The sequence below is a fragment of the Parasteatoda tepidariorum genome, chromosome 6 (assembly GCF_043381705.1).
Source record: "Parasteatoda tepidariorum isolate YZ-2023 chromosome 6, CAS_Ptep_4.0, whole genome shotgun sequence".
NCBI classification, from domain to species: domain Eukaryota; kingdom Metazoa; phylum Arthropoda; class Arachnida; order Araneae; family Theridiidae; genus Parasteatoda; species Parasteatoda tepidariorum.
The window spans coordinates 84706086-84728726 of NC_092209.1; the positions used below are offsets into that span (position 1 = coordinate 84706086).

The window sequence follows — 22641 nt, forward strand, 5'->3', positions numbered from 1 at the left end:
GGAAAAAAAAATTGCAAAAATTCAGGAAAATCAGTTTATTTGCTCTTTTTCGACTCCTTTTGTAGCATTTTGGATATTCTAGCATGCATGGGGTGTTTTCTGTGTGTGAAATCCAGCAAAGAAAGCGTAATGGAATAATTAAAAAAAAAGAATAAAAAAATAAAATGGCGTGAGTAGGGTTCAAATTTCGAAACCCCCTAGCTCCCTTTAATATCAAGGTATAATTTTCAAACTCCTTCCCTAAGTAAGAGTCTAAGGTCCAAACAAGTCTGCCGAAAAAAAATTTTACAGGACAATTCAGGGGGTCTCAGTGGGCCCTTAAAGGTATATTGCAAAGATGAGAGGAGAGAGCTTTTGAAGCAAAAGTGTGGTAGGCTTCACGTATCACCGTGGACTGGTTGATAGGCCACCCGACAAGCAAGTTCGCTGCTGGAGGGAGAGGTCCTGGGTTCGAATCCCAGGGACAGACTCTTTTTCAAAAAAATTACTTTTTTTTCCGTTTATTTTAAATTATATTATTTTTTAATGTGTTTTTCGATATTCCGGAGTATTCTGCATGTAGGAAATAACTTTTTTTTATTGGGAAAAGCAGGAAAAATTCAGGAAAATCAGTTTATTTGCACTTTTTCGACTTCTTTTGTAACATTTTGGATATTCTAGCATGCATGGAGTGTTTTCAGTGTGTAGAATCCAGCAAAGAAAGCGTAATGGAATAATAAAAAGAAAAAGAATAAAAAAAAAATAGTGAGAGTAAGATTCAAATACCGAGACCCCCTAGCTCCCTTTAATATCAAGGTATGATTTTCAAACTCGAACCCTAAGTAAGTGTCTACGGCGCAAACATGTCTACGGAAGAAAATTTTTATAGGCCAAATAGGGGGGTCTCAGTGGGCCTCTAAAGGTATATTGCGAAGATGAGAGGAGAGAGCTTTTGAAGCGGAACTCTGGTAGGCTCTATGTATTACCGCAGACTGGATGGTAGACCACCAGACAAGCAAGTTCGCTGCTGGAGGGAGGGATCCTGGGTTCGAATCCCAGGGACAGATACTTTTTCAAAAAAATTTATTTTTTTTCCGTTTATTTTAAATTATATTATTTTTTAATGTGTTTTTCGATATTCCGGAATATTCTGCATGAAGGAAATACTTTTTTTATTGGGAAAAAACTGGAAAAATTCAGGACAATCAGATTATTTGCTCTTTTTCGACTTCTTTTGTAACATTTTGGATATTCTGAAATGCATGGGGTGTTTTCTGTGTGTGAAATCCAGCAAAGAAAGCTGGAATAAAAAAAAAGAATAAAAAAATAAAATGGCGCGAGTAGGGTTTAAATATCGAGACCCCCTAGCTCCCTTTTATATCAAGGTTCAATTTTTAAACTCGGACCCTAAGTAGGGGTCTGTGGTCCAAACATGACTGAAGAGGAAGATTTTTATAGGCCAATTAGTGGGTCTGAGTGGGCCCCTAAAGGTATTTTGCGAAGGTGAGAGGAGAGAGATTTGGAAGCGAAACTGTGGTAGGCTTCACGTATCACCGTGGACTGGATGGTAGGCCACCAGACATGCAAGTTCGCTGGTGGAGGTAGGGTTCCTGGGTTCAAATCCCAGGGAGAGACTCTTTTTCAAAAAAAAAATTTTGTTGTTTATTTTAAATTATATTATTTTTTAATGTGTTTTTCGATATTCCGGAATATTCTGCATGAAGGAAATAATATTTTTTATTTGGAAAGTGGGAAGAAACTGGAAAAATCCAGGAAAATCAGTTTATTTGCTCTTTTTCGATTTCTTTTGTAACATTTTGGATATTCCAGCATGCATGGGGTGTTTCTGTGTGTGAAATCCAGCTGAGAAAGCGTAATGGAATAATAAAAAAAGGACACTAAAAAACAGGTAACAAATAACGGAGTAAAAACAGGTAAGAAATAAATTTCATTTTTTTGCTTTTTTCCGGGAATAATAAAATCCCATATCTACCAATTGTTTTTAACGGATGCACTTTTTCTATTCAATTGCTTCTTCGCCGTGATAAATTTCTTCACTGTGAATTGTTATTGTTGAGAACAGATTAACTCCTCCCGAATATTAATTAATATTGAAATAGTTCTTCCACCAGTACTTTTTCTTTCCCGCCCCGGAACAACCGGCGTAATAGTGTGAAACATGATATATATATATATATATCCCACATTTACATTTTTTAAAAATCCCTAATATATTCGATACTTTATCGTCACAAATAAAGCATTTGTGTTAGCTTATTGTGATGTGAACAAAGTAAATAAGCATATAAAGCATTTGTGTTTGAAAGCTTATTTATCTTAAACAAAATAAATAAACATGACTAACGGATGATAACAACAGGAAACACATTTTAAATGGAAATGTAATGTTTCAATTACACGCAAATGTAATCTTTTATAGCATTTTAAGTTGAAAGACGTTCTTTTATTAAAACTAAAATACAATGAATAAAGTGAATTAGCTTTCCATTTCTCGATCAAATCAGTATAGAAATAAAAAGCTTTCAGTTAAACTTTTGACTCCAAAATTCTATAGAACCGCCATTATTTCAAAGGAAATTTGACTTACTTATGCAAATTTTTCAAATGGCTGCATTTAATAGTATTTTAACTTATTGACAATAACAAAATAAGGCTTTTACATTACATTAAAAAAATAATAATATTCAGCTATATTCACGCAATTAAGATGCATGGAATTAACATCGTGATGTTTATCTATTATAATGGTATTATGCAATTAATGGTATTTTGCAGCATTGGTATAGTAGTATGCAAAAAATGTACATCTATGAATTGAATATCGTAACGGTGGTAAGTTTTCACATAACATTACATAGGTCTCGCACAATATAACTTTAATGTTTTATATTAAAATAAAATTCTTGTTAATACTTTTTGGTCTATATTATATAAATATTTGTTGTATATTTTCGTTTCGTGTATGTTATGGAAACCATATTAAGTAAAAAGTTTTCAGTTTCATATAGATATATCAGGAACACAAATTAGTTCGGTCGATTTTTTTTGTGGTCAAAAATGCATTTATTTCAGAACAGAATGAATAAACAGATTAATCAAAGAATTGTCCATCGCTGGCTACTACTCCCCCCCCCCTCTCAGGCAATTTTCGAATTCCACCTCGAAAATTCGTCTTGTCTTTTGAGGCGATTTAAGTTAGGAGCCAATTTTCGATTTCTGCGAAAGAAGTGAACCGATGACCTGCCAAATCGTGCTGCACCCGACGGAACAACCAGTAATCAGAAGGAGCAATGTCCGACGAATAAGGCGGGTGCGCTGAAATATCCCACTTGAACTTTTCCAAAAAATTTTTTACGACTTTTGAGAACATCAGGCCTAGCGTTTTCATTCAGAAGAATAACTTTTTCATGTCTTTGCTCGTATTCCGGGCGCTTTTCTCGTAATGCACGGCACAAACGATATATATATATATATATATATATATATAATTTGATAACTAGTCCGGTGAATGATCAAAGCAAACCTCGGAATATGGCAAAGTTGCGCAGTGCTGCCATCTTTTGAGGAGTGAAAAAATTACGTGTTTGTTGTCAACGTGACCTGACGCTGAAAAGAATGTCCTCTTTAATAGGGAGTAAACATTACGGCGAACAGTATGTAGAGAGTTACATTACGGACGCCGGATTTTTTTTTCTCAAATAAAGAATCTGACTGTATAAATTAACGACTAAGTCTCTCAATAATTAGGAAATTTCTNATACAAATGCAATCCCGGATCTTAAGTCACCCTTTTTAAGAAAATCCTACTTTACGTTTTTCTGACAGATCAAAAAAATTTTTTCTCAACAAACCAACATTTTCTCAGTTTTCATTTTTTTGAAAATAGGAGCGATAGATTTATTTAAAAGCTTTCGGTAGCTGTTCAGACGTTCGTCTTTTTCTATTTTATTGTATTTGTAAGAGAGGATTGAAAATATGATAATTATAATAATTGCAAGTCTGACGCTGCTGCTATAGACGCCTCTCTGAGCTGTAACATGCATCTCATTACTTTTGAATTATTTCTATGTCTGATTTAATGTCCGATGATAGCGAAGATGAGCAAAGTATATCGGAGGATACACCCACAACTGATCTAGAGTTAGGCAGCATAAAAACTCATTTCTTATATTAACCAATGATTTCCAAACTCGGTCCTATTTGTTATGTCAATATACTTAAACATGAGGACAAGTTGCAAAATTATAGAAATATTAGTTGGGCCAAAATGTGGCCTAACTGTAATGTCAATATTCCCTTTATAATAAAAGACTATTCCTCATGTTCTAGATATACATAATGGCCTACATCTTTCTACATTAAACTATAATTCTGATACGTGGTTAGACATATCGTTCAAACTTACTAAACTACATCACCAAGCTGCAAAAATGGGGTTTAATAGGGTGCGCCCCAGGAAAATCCGCAATGACTAAAAAGTTTGAGACTCCAATCTGCAAGTCCTAAGAGCGAGAGTTCGATCCGTCGTATAGTATGTAATCTTGAAATCTATTTATTAGGAAGTTATTATTTTTTATTGCAGAATCAATTTTTTTTAACTGTATGGTAATTTAAATAAAATATTTTAAATTATCGCTTTAAATATTACACTTCATAAAGAAAGTGCCTGTTTAACTAAAAAAATTCTGAAAATTTTTTATGTTCTCAGCATATATAGTTCGTTCACCAGGAGTTGGCACTTGGCTCCACCTCCTCGGACGAAGAGTTCATTTAAGTGCGGCAGTAAGAGGAGAAATGTCTCCGCTCCTGAAATTGAAACAACCCTTACTGCGAGCCAAATGCAAACATTGAATTTTTTTGAGTCACTCACTTCGCTTTATCATCTGCTATTATACCTTTCGTTATTCCAGCTAATTAAATATATTGCAGCAAAATGCCTCAAAAAGTACAAACTATTCACGCAAAAGAGAGAAATATCAACAAATTTATGAAACATTTAATGTTAAAAAAATGCACATAAAGATTATGAAAGAAATGTTTTTGTCATACGATAGTCAAATAGTAACCTTGTTCAGAACTTTTCACATCTATCTCCCAAAAATAGTGGAATAGTATCTTCAGATACCCGTTCCCGTGGTATGGTATAAAGCAACTAACAGCTAATTCCAAGAGCGTTAGTCTTTAGGGCAGTCTGTCATATTGTAATATAAATAAAAATTAAAAAAAAGAATTAGCCAATTCTTTCAGCAAAATTAGTTGGGGTACAAAGGGTTAATTATTATCAATTTCTTTTTTGTGTGTTACTTGTATATACAAAAAGGCCTATATTTTACCATTAAATTAACCTTTAACTTTCAACCTATAAAAATTCTCTTAATTTTAAACATCAGTGTAATACACATTATGTAGATCATACAGCTAAAAGTTTCCATTTGAAAAAATGGTTTTAAATTTCGTCATTAGATGGCGCAGTACATCAAAAATCATAATATATATAAGTTATTACCATGGTGGGTACCCTTCCAGCTTACTGTTGATCAACAATGCATATGCTTAGAGCACACAGGTGTTAAATTAGTAATAGTATTCAGTTATTCCTAGTTTTTTTTTTTATTGATATCATTCTTTTTTCTTTGTCAGAGTGCCCCAAGTTGGCAGAATTTTAAATTTTAACTGATTTAAACAATTCATGATGTGATCAACATAACATGTATTTGAAATTTCATACAAATCAGTTCAGAAAAACTGAAGCTACAAGCATTTAAGAACCATCAGTTTAATTTTAAATACTTTGTCGTGTTGAGAGAGTGAATTACGACAAACAATAAATAAGAATCTCCATTTAGTAACAAAAATGTCATTTCAATTTTTATTCATTATCAGGCATGATTAGGCCTACATACAATTTGCATAGTAAATTCATATGGACAATGATTTTTTTTATTATCATTTCTACAGGCAATAATTTAATGACATAAATAAATAACATCTAAAAAAAAAGAACAACAAAATTTATACAGGCAGTGAATTTTCATCAACAATAGGGTTAAATGAAAATAAAATAAAAAAAGATCAAATATATATATATATATAAGTATGTATACATATATAGAAATGTATATTTATATAACATAATCAATACACGAGAAAGGAATGTTAGAGTCCAGTGTAGTGCTGATCTTGTTCTAAAGATAAAGTTGGCTCGCGGTTTCTCGCGTCATGCCTTTTTCTTTCCACGTTTACTGAATCACTGAAAAAAATTTAAACAAGTTAATGCTTCAAAAAGAGCTGGACAAATACATTGTGGAATATTGATATTTTTAACAATTGCAATAACAATATTTCAAGAAATATTCTGACAATATATCATGAATCTGATCACGATATCTTATGGAAAAAGCCGAATGCATGGTGATAATGTAATCATTATCAACTATAAATATGGAATATAATAATACCACAATCATTAGCAAACCATTATTATAGAATATTATAATATTACGAAAACAACATAATATATTGAATACAATAATATCGAGAATACTATGAATAACGATAATTATAAAATATATTAGCGTCAAAATTGATAAATTTCAATTGGGTAACAAAATATAGATCAATGTAAAAATGATAAAGAGTTAACAGTTAATTTGGATATTAATAAACATAGATTCAAATTTATTTATTTACAATAGATAGTGTTTTCTATAGTAGAGGATGTGTTAATTTCTTATCTTTTATATTTTTATATTGTTTTATTTTTACCATACCTTTCTTCAAGCGTTGATGATTCATTTCACTATATTATTGTTAATCTATATAAATCAAGCAGAATGTTTATATGTATGCATGTTTATATGTAAACAAATCTACAATTCAGAACCTATCTGATATATAAACCACACGTTCCTTACAACAAAAAAATTTTATCGAGTGTTTCTGTAAACTTAATTAGTTTAATTCTCAATATTGGCCCTAGAATGACTTTCAATATTGGAACAAGATTCATTTCTAGCTAGGACCAATATTGAAAAATCTAGACACCCTAATTTTTACACAGGATAGAAATATCAAATCAGGGTTGCCACTCAAAACTGGAAAAAGAAATTTCCTGTACATATTGCACACAATACATTAAGAGGAAACACAATAACTCTGACCTTGTGTGATCTATATTTGGCTAACTATACCAGTTTTAATTGCTGGAAAAACTTAAAGAGAGAAAAAGAAATAGCCGAGCGTACTCAAATAAAGCTACAGTAAATTAAATAGTTAAGCATAGTTGAAATATCATCCTTAAATATCTCAGAGAATTTTTGAACACAATTATTTTTTTTGAAAAATTTTTTTAAAAAAAGGAAAATTTTGAATTGCAACATGACTTTTTAATGTGTTAAGTTTGCACTGATTCTATTGTAAGTCTTTGTTGTTCTTCGATCACTTTTTTCAACGGTTATTTTTATGAAATTCTGTATGGTTTTAAAAAACCCAATGTTTTTAACACGATATTACGATGTGCGAGTTTCGAATTTGAGTCATAAGTTTTTGGTTCGCATTATTTTTGCCAATTTTATTATAAATCCATGTGATGTTTCCAGTGTGTTTTTTTCTTGGCATTTATAACTACCAATTTTCAAGTGGTTTTAGAAGTCTCGTTACAATATTACAAATCGTGGAGTTATAAATAGCATATTTAATTTATCACTTTTTGACGTGCTTCATTTTTGCCAATTTCGTCATAAATCTGAATGAATTCTAATAATTAAAAATAGTTAGCGTTTACAACACCAATTTTAAGATAAAAACTATCATATTTGCCGCAAACATTTTAAAATACACATGCGGTCCCTCGTTAGTCAACATGCTGTGCAATTGGCCCTTCACTCAAAAAGGTTGTGCACCCCTAACATAAAGTATCTGCTTTGAGCGGTCACCATTTTTTTTTTAAAAACAAGAATAAACAAAGTTCCCTGTATTTCTCCAGCTTGTAAAGAAAAATAAAAATTCCCTGCATTTTCCCTGTTATTTTAGGTGAGTTTTAAAATACCTGTATTTTCCAGGTTTTTCCCTGTGTAGTGTAAATAGAATTAAAATGTTACCTGAAGAATGGCAGAATAGAAATGAAAGTTTCCTTGTCTGGGTTGCTGAGAAGGTCTGAGTTGGACTGCAACAACCAATTTAGGACACAGCGAAGATAGTGCTGCAGGCGCTTTCTTCTCAATTCCACAATTTTTGCATCCTGTTAAGCACACATTAATTATTACACAAGGCTCTATAAGAAAATAATTTGATAAGTAGAAATACACTAGAAGATCTTTATAAAGTAATTCTATAGCAATTGGAGACTGATCGTTCTATGGTTTAGTTCAAAATTAATATCTGTGGAAGAATGGGTTTATGAATGGGTCCCCCTATAAACGGGTGTGACACATAGGTGGGGCAGAAGTCCAATCCTCAGTCATAAATGGGCCATTGGAAAACAAGAACAATCGCACCCCCTCTGACTTAACAACAACACAATCCTATAAATTGCAATTCAACATTAACATAACAGGTGCTGAACTTTAGGTATTGAAATTGCTTTAAAGAAATTTCTGCAATGAAGCAAGAATTATTAACTTTTTACATTATTTGTTTAATTTTTTTTTTAAATATTAAGATTTTAAAAGTTAAGCATACCAAAATTGATAAATTAGAAAATTTCAATCTTATTTTTTGTAAATAATACATATTTAAATGCATATTTTTGAGTTAAGCATTTACCTTTAAGAATTATTTTAAAGAATTTTATGATTGATCTATTCCTGACTAATATTACTGCCATGTTTAGTAGGTCAGTTTAAAGACACATGAAAAGTTTTTTATGATTTAAAAATCATATGAAACGTAAAGTTTTCAAGTTTTACATCATAAAGATCTTCTACTATATTTATTTGCATGCATGCAAAGATAAAAAGTGATTGCTCTATAGATAAGAGTCATTGTTTTATATCAGTTGCAAATCAATATTGGTATATAGAACATAAAATGTTAGTGTGAGGTAATAGTGGATTCTACATTTCAACAGTTTTAAAATGCATAGCACCAAATGGAAGATTTTCAAAAAATATTTTCTTTTCAGTAATTCTGCTAATGGGTCATTAGAACTCAAGACTTCCAAATTTCCATGTCAAAAATTTGTTCTATCATACTTGCTATTTCAATAACAGAAAAATTAAACATTTTATATTAATTTCTTGACAACCCCCTCCCTTTTAAGAAATATTTTCTGGAGATAAGAAAAAAAGAATTAATGCATTTACATAATAGAAAATAACAGATAAGATAATCATATATAACAGATAAAAACTATGAACCCTGCTTATCATGAAAATGGTTATATATATACATACATACATACATATAGCTTTTTCTTCTTAGAAATTTCTTCCCCTTTTTTGTCCTTGTTTATTATACTAGTCTATTACCTTTTCTTTAATTCGAAATATTCCTTTCCATTCTGTTTTCAAGTACTTTTAAATAAATTCTTAAACATAGATATTTTGAGTTTTTTTTTTTTAAATCAATAAACTTTAAAGTATAAAAAAGATTTTTTAATCACCTTTTTTCCTATAGTTTTTTTGGGTGGAAAGTCGAAAGTATTTACAATAGGGTCTTTCTTCTTCAACAGTTTGTGAAAAGCATAAAACTGGGCATATCTTCGATAAACATTCCATTCATCATCCCTTATGCGAACATAAACCTAAATAAAAAAATTTAAAATTGATAATAGTATCTTTTTTTAAAATGCACTTTATTATTTCAGATAATGTATAATAGTTATATCTGATATAATAAGATTGCTATACGGATAGAGCTAGGAGGTTGAATGATATAGTTGACATTTTTGTGATTAAGTGAATTAACTTCAAAGTTTGTGCAATGAAAATATGGAAAAAAGATGTCATGTCTTTTTTTTAAGTCTGCAAGCTACAAATTAGAAAAACCTATAAATTATTAAGGATCAAGGGGGATTAAGCATTGTTTATATATAAATTTGAGGCTTTCTGAACAGATATTGTATCAACAAATATATTGGGTCAACAAAATATTGGGTCAACAAAAAAAAAAGATGGAAACTTTTTGACATATTTATTTAAATAATTTACTTTATAGAACAGTGAAATAATGAGCCGCAATTGACTGGTTTCTCTGCCCAGACACATTGTTCAATAAGTAAAATCTATCTGAGAAAGAATCCATACCTGATAAACATGATGAATATCGGCAGTCTTTCCAGTAAGAAATGCTGATGGTATCCACACGTTTATCAAAGGCCTAGAAGCTGCACTTTGAGAAGACCTAAACATAATTAGAAGTTGTTTCAACAGTTAGTAGGCTTCTAATAAATAGCAAAAGTATTTCTGCATTTTTTTCTATAATAGCTTTTAAAAATTGACATATATGTCATAGTGGGATTTTTAGCATAATTGTCTTAACATTAAATGGATGCAAATTTCTTTTAAATAGTCACAATGAGTTAAACCAATGGACTGTCCAATCTTTTTGTAACAGATTTCATTTTACTTTTTAACCACTGTTGAACAGCCGACCCAAGATATTTCATGTCTGTACTGTGGTAGGTGCAGGCCAGATGCGGAATATGTATCCAGCCATTGCTGGGATTTGAACTTAGTTCACCTCATTGGAATGAAAACACTCTATCCCCTGAGCCATTGCGGCTTTTTGCAACATATTAGGTTTTTGTGACTTTGTGAAAATCTGAGCATCATTTTCTGAATCTAACATTGCCCTTATCTAACATTAACATTCTGAATCTAACAGTAAAACAAATTCCTATTTATTGTGAAAAATAAAAAAAATTTCAAAGGTTTTTTGTCTTAAAAGCATAAATAAATTAACCTAGCACTAGTAAAGTTAGTATGAGTATTAAAGTTAGTAAAACAGTAAAAAAAAAATCTTTAAAATATTTTTAAACAAATATACAAAATGGGAATTATAATTTTTATTAGATACCATTGCATATGAACAAGTAAAATTTTAAAATTGTATAACACATGCAAAATATCCAAATAAGCAAGTCAAAAATATGTCAATATATTCACTTACGCATCATAGTCAGATGTGATGCTTAGATCATCATCTGATGTTTGATTATCATCAAGAAGCTAAGTTTAAAGAAAAGAATATCAGTTACAGTAAAGAAATATAATTTCAATACAAAACAAAAATAAAGGCAATAAAACTAAGAGAAAAAGAAACTCTTTAAATTTCAATAAAGTAAGATACTCAATTTTTAAATGTTTAACTTCTCTGACCAACTGCAAATATATCAGTTTTTTTCTACAATAATTTTAAATAAACTAGTTTGTTTCATTGAAAAGTATGTAGGATACAAAGAGTTACCTAATTCTCAAACTAAATTAAATGGAAGCCAATGTATTAAAAATTTATAAGAAGTCATTCAAATAAATATTATGTAATCATATATTTGACAATTTTGGACTCCCTCTGGGCCTTGTCAGCAAAAGTAAGCAAATTACAAAACCCTTTCATGCAACAACCTCCATCCTTCTTTTCAGCTATATCCATGACTTTTACTGTAGTAATCTAATTTTAGGATTGAATTCAAATTAAAGTTGTAGCTTTGTCCCAAACAAAATTAACTTTTTCATTCATTTTATAATATTTTGAGTAGAATACTTTTTAGGAATCCTTCTGTAAGTCAACACTCAACTTTGTCTAAAGAACTCTCCTAGCCATTCGTCTGAACCTGCGGCGGTGACTATGGGTAACGAGGTATAACTACTTCAAGCAGGGGCGTGCGGTCATTATTTAGGACAGGTTTTGGCTAGAGTCTGCGAGAGAAAGGTAATTTTTTTTCTTCGGTCTATTGTGAGTGAAGAGAAGCTACCTTCCCTACGATGCACCATTCTTGTTTCCATAGCAGCAGACGGCCTCAGACTTTGTGGTGAGGGAAGTTCTCGCCGTAGACAAACTATAGACCTAAAACTCTTTGAGGGAGTTTTTTCCAGCACTTATATTTCCCCGAATTTCCTTCATATTTAAAATGTTTCCAGACATAATATTTATTTCCCGTTTTGTTCTTATTTATTTATTTTTTGCATTTTAATTTTTTTTTTGAAATAAGAGTATTTTAATAACTTATTTAAGCATTACTCATATATCTCTTTCCCCCATTAGGCGCTTACGTATTACTTGAACATCTCTTTATTACAAAATTTTTAATTTCATTGATAATAAAATGTATAACAACAGTTTTATAATTCATAGAAATATTTAACTACTACTCTGTAATTTTAAACTACTCACTGGTCCCCTTAATTCTACTAAATCTTCCTTCAGTCTCCTAATAAAGTTTTCTCGTTGTAGTAGTGCTCGATGAAGACGTTCGTTGAACTCAATTAACTCACCATGCATTTCAGCAACCTATTCATCAATAAAAGAACTTAATTAATGTAAGACAACAACAGAAAAAAATATTTGACAAAAATTTATGATAGACTCAACAAAACACAATATCTTAACTACTGCATTTCAGAAATTAATTTTACGCTACAATCTAGGACAAAATTTTACTTTGCCTGACACTTCATGAATATTTTCATATAATTAGACTTAAAACTTTGAAAGACCACTAGAGTCGCAATCAAGGTAAGGAGTTTATCAACGGTTGTCCTGGAGAGCCGCGGTGGCTCAGGGGATAGAGCGTTCGCCTTTCAATGATTTGATCCGGGTTCGAATCCCGGCGATGGCTGTTCGATATGAATTCCGCATCCGCCTTTCACCAATCACACTGCTGATATGAAATATCCTCAGTGGTAGATGCATCATAGGTTAGTGTCTCCTTGCCATCAGGCTAACCATAGAAGGTTCTCGTGGTCTTCCTCTACATGTAACGCAAATAAGGGTTTGTTTCATCAAAAAGTCTACCACGAAGGCAAAATTTTCCCTAATACATGATACAGGAGTTCCCTCGCTTTCTGGATTGGGTTCAAAATAACAAGGTTACATAGTTGAACATTAGTAGTCATAAGCCCAAATTGGGTTGGCTGTTCAACGACAGTTATAAAAATAATAGTTAGACAATATAACAGTTGTTCTGAGACCCAAGATTGCAGAGAACCTCGGTCAAAATTCCTTAAAAAACATGTATTTTTTAGTTAATAAAGAAATAAACAAAGAAATTTTTTTAACATACATTTGTTATAGTCCATTATTTTTCATTGCAATAATGCTTTCAACTCAAATGATATAACAACTCAATAAGCATTGTGTTTTCACTAACAATAAAATAAGCACTAATGAAACTACTGGAGTTAATAATTTAGTAAGATTTATGAAAATGGACATTTCAAGAATCAAATAGCAAATTATGATTTAAAAAGAGTTTTTTTTTTAAACTGCATATAAAATGTGAAAATTACACTTTCGTTCTAAGATCTATAAAACCTATATACCACTTTGATGATAGCATATTTAAATAATAGAATGTACTTTCTCAAATATAAGGAAAAAACTACTACAGAGACTATTATTTTTTAATCTATATATAACCCAATAATATATAGATTTTGAAAAGCTTTGAAGCAATAACTTGTGATAATACAGTATACTTTCAATATCTCAAAGTTGAAGGGACGTTAAAAAATTTCGAGATAGCGATTTTCAAGATAACAAGTTCAGAACAAAGTATGTTCTGAAAAGTAAAAAAATATATTTTAAAATATTACTCTAAAAAGTTGAGTCATGAAACATAAGAATAACTACTACAGTAGAAGTCCATTAGTCCAGAATGCCCGATAGTCTGGCATCGCTCCGGAAAATTGTAAAAATTTTGGTTTTCTCCAAAAGTGTGTCTTTAAAGCAAATAAAAACGCTCGAGAGCTATTCGGAAGTTTTCGGGGTAGTTCGGGATCATCCGGAAGCGCGCGGTAGTAAAGCCATCCTTCTTTTGAACAATTGCAAAGCCCACCCGCCAGTAGATGAGTCAGTTTCTGGAAATATTGTTGCTACTCTGCTCCCACTTAACGTAACATCTTTGATTCAACCCATGGGTTATTCAAAATTTTAAATGATTTTAGAGAAGGTCTTTTATTCAAGGCCTGTTAAATGCCGACTGTGACGTGACTGATTTTCAAAAAAAGTTTATAGTAAAAGATGCCGTCTCTGCTATTGCACTATCTTGGAACCAGGTAAAAAATACAACACTCCAAAAATGCCAAAAGTCAAGAAAACAAAAAGACATTCATGACTTTTTTAAATCTAAGTGAAATATGTTTTACAGTACGTGTACATACATTATATGAGATGTAAAATAAACTTTGTTGTATGTATTTGCTAGTTCAATTATTAACCTAATTGTTCGTATAATTACCGCCCGATAGACCGGAAATTTCGGTAGTCCGGCACCGAGCCGGTCACGAACGTGCCGGATTATCGGACTTCTACTGTATTAAAGATCTATGTAATGATAGTTGACTATAAGTCTAAATATAACAATGATAATTTTATTTTCAAAAGTAGGACAAGAACAGTAATGCATTTTATAGAATAGATTTGGTTCATAATAAACTCACATTGGGATTTTTCCAAAAAAAATTCATTTTCTATTTCAAAAAAAATTTCGACATAGAAATTTTTTGAAAAGGAACCCTTCAATATAAGAATTCCAATTAACATTATGTGGATATATAATGCCATGGAGAAAAATATTTTTTTGACATAACAAGGTTATCAACGTATGGAAGTTCGAGATAACGAGAGTATACTGTTTTATATTGAAGCAAGTGTAGTTGCAATTAAATATAACAAAACCAAGATGCATGTAAATTGAAAGTAACATAAGAATATTGATAAAAATAAATAAGTTAACAAGGAACCTGTAAATAAAATACATACCTGAAAAAAACACACCTAAAAAATACATACCTGAACAAGTTTTTTTTCATATTCAGATGCTTCATATTGGTGATCAATGAAGTGTTTGGGTTCTGGAATGGGAGGATGAATTTCACCAATCATGCTCGTCACTAAAATAAAACAATTGCATGGAAATAAATAAAAATCTTAATATTTTAAATATTTATTATGTACTTATTTACTTATATTATTCAAAGTACTTATTTATATTGTTCAAAGTATTATAGTTGATTAAATTGTAAACATTTTCCTCTATTTTCAAATATTGTAATTGCAAATTTTGAACGCACATAACCAAGTTTTTAAAAAAATTGAGCATTTCAAATAATTTTTGCTAAAGTAAGATTTGGAGATATTTACACTTGTTCCCATTTTTAATAATTTTCATATGTTAGAAATATTTTAAAACTTAAAAGCTAGGTTTCATAACACACACACATATATATATATATATTATAGCTAAGTAACACAATATGTAACACCTGTAACATCAAGTTTAAAATTTTTAAAAAAAAATTTAAATATCTAAAAAAATTAAAAAATTGCAGTAAATGATACCTAACTTATTTTCACAAAAATTAAAAAAACGGCAGATGTTATAGAAGTAACACAATATGTAACATCCGTAACAGCAAGTTTTAAATTTTTAAAAATTGGAGTTAATGACACCAAACTTATTTTCACAAAAATTAAAAGAACAGTAGAAGTTATAGAAGTAACACAATATGTAACATCTGTAACAGCAAGTTTTAAACTTTTAAAAAAAAATTCAATATCTAAAAAAATTTTAAAAATTGGAGAAATGACACCAAAGTTATTTTCAAAAAAATTAAAAGAACAGTAGATATTATAGAAATAACACCAATATGTAACATCAGTAACAGCAAGTTTAAATTTTTTTTTTAAAAATTAAATATCTAAAAAATTTTAAAAATTGGAGCAAATGACACCTAACTTATTTTCACAAAAATTAAAATAACTGTAGATGCTATAGAAATAATACAATATGTAACATCCGTTACAGGAAGTTTTACATTTTTAAAAAAAAATTAAATGTCTAAAAAAATTTTGAAAATTGGAGTAAAAGACACCAAACTATTCACAAAAATTATAAGGACTGTTCGAATATTTTTTAACTCAGTTATGTGCTCTTAAATCTGGTAATCACAAATTGAGGGATTGTCCTTTACAAAGATGAAAGATCAATAGATAATTTTTCAAAGACACTTACATTCTTGTACCCGACCTTCACTATCATGTTTCAACATTTGCACAGCTGTAATATATTTTTTAAGTTGATGTTTCAGTAGCTCATTCTCTCTAAAAATCATAATTATACAATTATAATAAGTATTGTAATTGTAAAAAATAAGCTATAAAGTTATAAATTCAAAACTAATTTTGATAAACTAACTAAGAAGTATTATTACTTAAATTATAATTAAATAAAAGGAATTCATAATGGAAGATAAAGTTTTTCTAAAAACAAAATAAAAAAATCACAACAAAACAAAAGTCCCACAAACAGTATGAATATTTAACTCTCTAAATAATTAGATGATTTATAAAAATTTGGTAAATGTCTATCACACTTTGAAAAATTAAGCATAGAAAAACATCATACTATTGAGCTAATATTAAAACAATAGTAATAATTTTATTTTTAAAACAATCATAATTGATGTCCCATAATTTACTTTAATAAGAGTTTGAAGAACAATAAATTTTCCACGACAAATATATAATATCTCCCCCAATTTTAAGAAACCAATTTGTCAAATGTTGTTCGAGTATGATAAAATTAAATACCTGATTGCAAAATATATGAAATAATATCAGAACTAAAACTTAGTTTAACTAGTTTTTATTAAATTGAAATTTACGAAGGGCAAAATATCTTAGTATTAGAATTCAGGAAATAATATTTTTATAATAAATCAATGATACTGTTATATCTAATATCGGATTTGAGTAAAGGATTGCAGGGAAAAAAAAGTTATCGAAATTTAAAAGAGTGTTAAATTATTTCAAAGAAATTTTCTCCGAACACAAGTATTAGATAGATGACAAACAAGTTATTATTAAACTGTTTAACACACAAATGGGTTTTAACTACATTAGATTAAAGTCTTATACAACCATTAGAATTTAAGCTAATATAACCCAAAACATATGCATGCATCATTGAAATTAAGAATTTTTTTTTATCAATATCAATTAAATTTTTAAATATTTCATTGAAATTAAAACAATTTTTTCTTCTCAAGGTCAGGTAAAGACTTTGCTAGATTTAATCCCTATGTAATTTACTTTTGGGTAAGGTTTTAATGGTGAAATTTGTAAATTTAAGTACATTTGGTTCACACAGAACAGATTTTTCTGATTGTGATTAACAAGATAAATTCACAATACAGAATATAACTTATGCAATAGTATGTTTCAAAGTGCAATTCAACCTGGATAAAGTTTGAAATTTGCTTTCTGAGCGCTCAACTTTTTCTTCACAGTTTCGCTTTGTGTCTTCTAATTCTGCTCTGAGTCCATCAGTTATTTCCATTTCTCGCTCCAACAATGAGGTTAAAGTTCTACAGAATGTAACAAAAATTTATTTATAATGTTGAAAATCATCCACAGAATATACCATTTTTGTTTCAAGAATGTTTGAAAAAAAATGAGCATTTCTCTAATGTAAAGTTTCAAGAAACTAACAATTTATAACCTGGCATATAAAAACTAACAATTTATAAACTAATAAATTGTTAGTTTCTATAAACAGATTAAAAAGTAAGATAATTTTTTTTCATACAAATTACAGTGGTATTGAAAATTTCAAGATACAATAATGTTGGTGATAAGCATAAATTGCAATAATAGTGATAAACACAAGATTTTTTATCACGGAAGATTTATTATCTTAGCAATTTAAGTAACATTAGTTAACAGAAAGCAAAAATGGACAAAAGAGTATGGAGATCCTAAAAATACTATAAAAAGTCATAGGGTTTTAAATTATTATAAAAAGAAGTAACTGCATTAAGTTACCTCTTGAGTTGGAAAATAAATACACAAGACTGGTAAAATAACAAATACAGCCTAAACTCAACATCACAAATATTCATAACATCACAAAAAATTTCAATTCCTCAATTGAATTTGCTGTTCTGATAATTGGAAATAAAATCCTCTTCTACAGGGTGCGTAGCCAGATTTTTCATCAAAAAATAAGCACCTTTTAAGCACTCAAAAAATATTTTTAATCAATTCCAAAAAAAAAAAAATCATAACTAGGATCTGTGCAGTAACAAAAATTAGTTTTTTTCTATCCTTTTAAAGTTCTTAATTTATAAACATAAAATCAATAAAATTCAAAAAACATTTTCAAAAACTTTACATTATCATGATAATGTAAAGTTTAGATCTAGTCTCTGATCTCTAGTTTAGATCTAGTCAGATAAATATTGCAGAGAAAATTATAAAAATCATGATTTTTTTGTAATTTAGAATGAAAATCGATACGGCAAAGAAGAAATTTCTTAAAAGATAAAAAAATTAAGCACTTTTTATAAACACCAAATAAAAAAAGCACCTTTAAGGGCTTTTTAAAAAATGTAAATAAAAAAAAGCCCCTTTAAGCACTTTTTAAAAGTGCTACAGACGCTATTTCACCAAATTACACTTTTCAGAAGCCCTTGAATTCAGAAAGTATTTTTGATTAACAAATATTTTTTTTATTACCGAATTTCTTTTCTGAAAACTAGGTCTCTTATGTAGAAAATAAAGATAAAACAATCTAATTAGCATCAAGTTATATACTGTTGATACCAAATTGAATACCAAAAAACAAAAATAATAAGAATGAAAATGTTTTCTTGTTAATAAAATTTTTTGCTGCACAATGCAATTATTTATCTATTAAAATTATGTTAAAAACAAAATCAGGTTTTCACAGTGCAACATGAATACATCATTGAAAAAGTTGTCTTGTACATGATTAGTTTTTATATACATTATAGTACATAAAAATCAAACATATTAAAAAAAAAGTGTTCTAACATAATTACCCATTTTTCTCCTCATATTCATCTTTTTTAGCCATAAAAGCCAATAAGGCTTCCCTTAATTCTTCTAAAAAACAAAATATTAAGAATTAATAAAAAAAAAAAAAAGGTTTGAAAATAAATTTTCAGTCGAAGCTTCAATGCATTTAGACTGAAGACAGGTCACAATGCATCTGACGTTTTGTATATCAAATAATAATTATCACTCATAAACAGATACTTTTAGTAACATGAGGAATCTTAAACTGTAGATAGCTAAACTTTAATCAGGGTAAATACCTAACTACTCATAGACTCAACTCATAGACCAAGAATTAAAAACATGCTTATTTATGTATAACAGATTAGCAAAGCTTAAAGAAAATACTTTTACATTTTTAATAAAATATGGTAGGGTTGGTATGATTTCAATCACGATTAAAATTATGATTTAAATCACTTTTTTTAAATAAAAAAAAACGTCAAGTCTAAAATACTTTTTAAACAATATTATTCATAAACTTATTATTTAGGTTGTGATTTTATGATCTGATTTCATTGATAATCACAGTTTTATCCAAAGACATTATGAAAGAGAGATGCATGCAAATTATTACACCTTAAAATAGACTAATAAATAAAAATAAAAAGTAAAAGCGGATAAGAGTGGCATAAAACTTTTAAACTACAATTTTCTATTAGCTGTAAGTAAAATAATTTACTGGTGATAAACATATACAAATTATGCCCCTTTAAGGACTGGAAGTCCAGAATATAAGGACTAAATTGACTCCAAATTTATGAACAATTTACCGTTGCTGATTCTCTATTGGGAGTAATTTCTAGGATACGAAGAGGGATTTTAGATACACTAAAAAACTACACTCAGTAGCTTGATAGCCCATAGAGGGCCAAGGCCTACTGTGCCCATCTCAGTTTTCTTGACCTTGGGATCTGGGGTGCAGGAGTAGATGTTTTGGTTAGGTGGTCAGCCTAACGTACTATAAAATTTCAGGAGACACGATGGCTATGGGGATAGAGCATTCACCTTCCATTGAGGCGAACCGGGTTCAAATCCCTGTCGATAAGAATTCCGCATCCGACTTGCACCAACCGCAGTGCTGATGTGAATTATCCTCAGTGGTAGACGGATCATGGGTTAGAGTTCCCTTGCCGTCAGGGTAACCGTGGGAGGTTCTCATGGTCTTCCTCTCCATGTAATGCAATGCGGGTTAGTTCTATCAAAAAGTCCTCCACGAAGGCAAAGTTTTCCCCAATACTTGATACAAGAGTATACCAATAATTAAGAACTTGTTCAGCCCACAGAAACTGAGAATATATTTTTTTTCATTTAAGTATTCTGATCTTGGCTATCCAATTGAAAAAATGCTCCCCTATTCTTACAAATTTATAGAAATGTTCAATATAAAACAAACAGTTATCAAGCATTAGTAATTGAGCTAATATAACCATAATTTTATTTACTCTGAGTATAGTTGGTAATAAAAAAATAATATTAAACATTTTAGCTAGAAATATCAACTCGAACAATTATTGTTTTTAAATTATTGCTATTATTACATTTTATCAGATAATTTGACTGGTAAATGTAAAAAAAATCATGATTTTTTTGTGTGGTCAATCCTGAAATACAGGTAAGAGATAAAATGAAAAATTTACATTCTTTGGGGATATTATAGTCAGATTTTTCAACAAAAAAAGCACCTTTTAAGCCCTAAAAAGATAGTTTTAATAACAATTAAAAAAAAAACCATAATTAGGATCTGTGCAGTAATAAAAATTATTTTTTTCAATCATTTAAAGTTCTTCATTTATGAACATAAAATCATTAAAATTCTAAAACATTTTCACAAATTTCACATAATCATGATAAAATAACTAGTTTCTGCAGAGAAAATTGTGATAATCGTGCATCTTTTGTAATTTCGAACGACAATCGATACGACAAAAAAAAAATATCCTTTTAAAAGATAATAAATTAACCACTTTTTACAAACCCTGAAAAAAAGCCCCTTTAAGGGCTTTTAAAAAACATAAATCAAAGTAACCTTTAAGGGCTTTTAAAAAACGCTATGCTCCCTATTACAGCAATATCCTGATTTCATAAAACTAGCAGGAGCGAAGAAAGCTTATTGAAGAATGTTTATTCAACTAGGTCAAAAGTAAAAATTATTTTTAAAATTTACTCAAAGTGGTTTAATTTAATTTGATGTCACAATTTAATTAGGTGTTTACATAAATGACATTACACTCAAGGTAAGATGATCACATACACAACAGACATGATAAGACAAATACTGGGATAACAATCTTCAGATGATCAACTAAAAATGCATCTTATAGAAACACAGATTGCTTTTTTTTATTTTATATTCTTAAACATTGAATAAATAAATGTTCAAAAAAGTCATTGGCACGTTAATGGGATACCTGCAAGTGACGTAGTGTGGGTATCTCGATCCTGATTGGTTGTTGAAACATGGTATTTATTTACGTTAACAGCTATTCTTTCCACTCTATTTAGAGTAAGTCCAGCCCATCAAGTATCGATTCTCTTAAGAGACGTATTCTAAATTCTTTCACTATATATTTTCACAGAGACTTAATACAAAGACAGGCATGAGCCATGAGGAACATAAACTAATTATGCATGGAAGTCACCAGGTACACATAACATAATTATATCAAGGTTACAATATAATACAGAAACAAATAATAAATTAAAGTTAAGTAAAAGATGTAGACGAGAAAGAATTATAATTTAAAAAATTTGATGTGTGATACAGCGAATTTAATCGTTAATTAATATTCGAACTTATTTAGAGAAACTTAGCCCAACTTTAATTCTTCATTTTGCTGATAAAGATTAGCTGGCGCTGACATCATAGGTCACATGTGCGGGTATAGCAGGTCTTCTTGGATTGCAAGTACTTAATTATGTTTTAACCCCTCCCTTCTCGCTCTCGTGAAATTTTCGGGCTGGAGTGTTCAGTAATAACGCGCCAATAAGAATAAAACTAATTAATTTCTTTTGCCCAGATAACATTTTATTTCTCATTTTACTCACCGGATGGCAGTATCAGGATATTTTTAAGGTAATTGCAATAGTTTATTTTAAACTAGATGTCAGCACTAATCAAATACGTGTATTTGGCAAAATGGGCACTTTTACGATCGCTTTCTTGAAAATTAAACAGGGGTCTGTTTAGAAGAAATTTGGGTCCGTTAACGGACCCTTCACAAAATATCTTTTCGTAAAACCGGACCCTTCACATAATATTTTAACTTAAAAACGGACCCTTCACAAAATGATTTTTCTTTTAATCGGACCCTTCACAAATTTGTTTATCTTCATTATTATTTTGTTAATCGAATAAACCCTTTCCCAGGGCAGAAAACAAGAGAGATGGATGTAAACGAATTAAGTTTTGTCTTCGGCAGACGATTCTTCCATTATTCGTCCGAAATTAATATTCTGGTTTCAGCAGTATAGGCTAAATACCAAATATTTGTATGTTGCATCTCTAATTTAGAAGCAGCAATTGTTGTTTATTTTTTAAAATTTAATTTTTTTAATTATAATTTTACAGTGTTGAGCATAATCTTGTATGTCTTTACAATTTAAAAACTCCTTGAAAAA

The 22641-nt window shown here is 29.6% G+C and overlaps 1 protein-coding gene across 1 annotated transcript in view; it reads right to left on the reverse strand.

Annotated features, from left to right (window-relative positions):
• Positions 1–6008: 6008 nt before the first annotated feature.
• LOC107453531 (sorting nexin-29) overlaps positions 6009–22641 on the reverse strand; it is a gene marked incomplete in the record, with an annotated part of 40064 nt that continues 23431 nt past the window's right edge. Inside the window, 10 exon segments of the mRNA XM_071181672.1 lie at positions 6009–6250; positions 8100–8239; positions 9602–9742; positions 10245–10341; positions 11110–11168; positions 12334–12450; positions 14953–15053; positions 16175–16263; positions 17400–17528; positions 19005–19065. Of these exon segments, the coding sequence (XP_071037773.1) occupies positions 6157–6250; positions 8100–8239; positions 9602–9742; positions 10245–10341; positions 11110–11168; positions 12334–12450; positions 14953–15053; positions 16175–16263; positions 17400–17528; positions 19005–19065 (1028 nt within the window).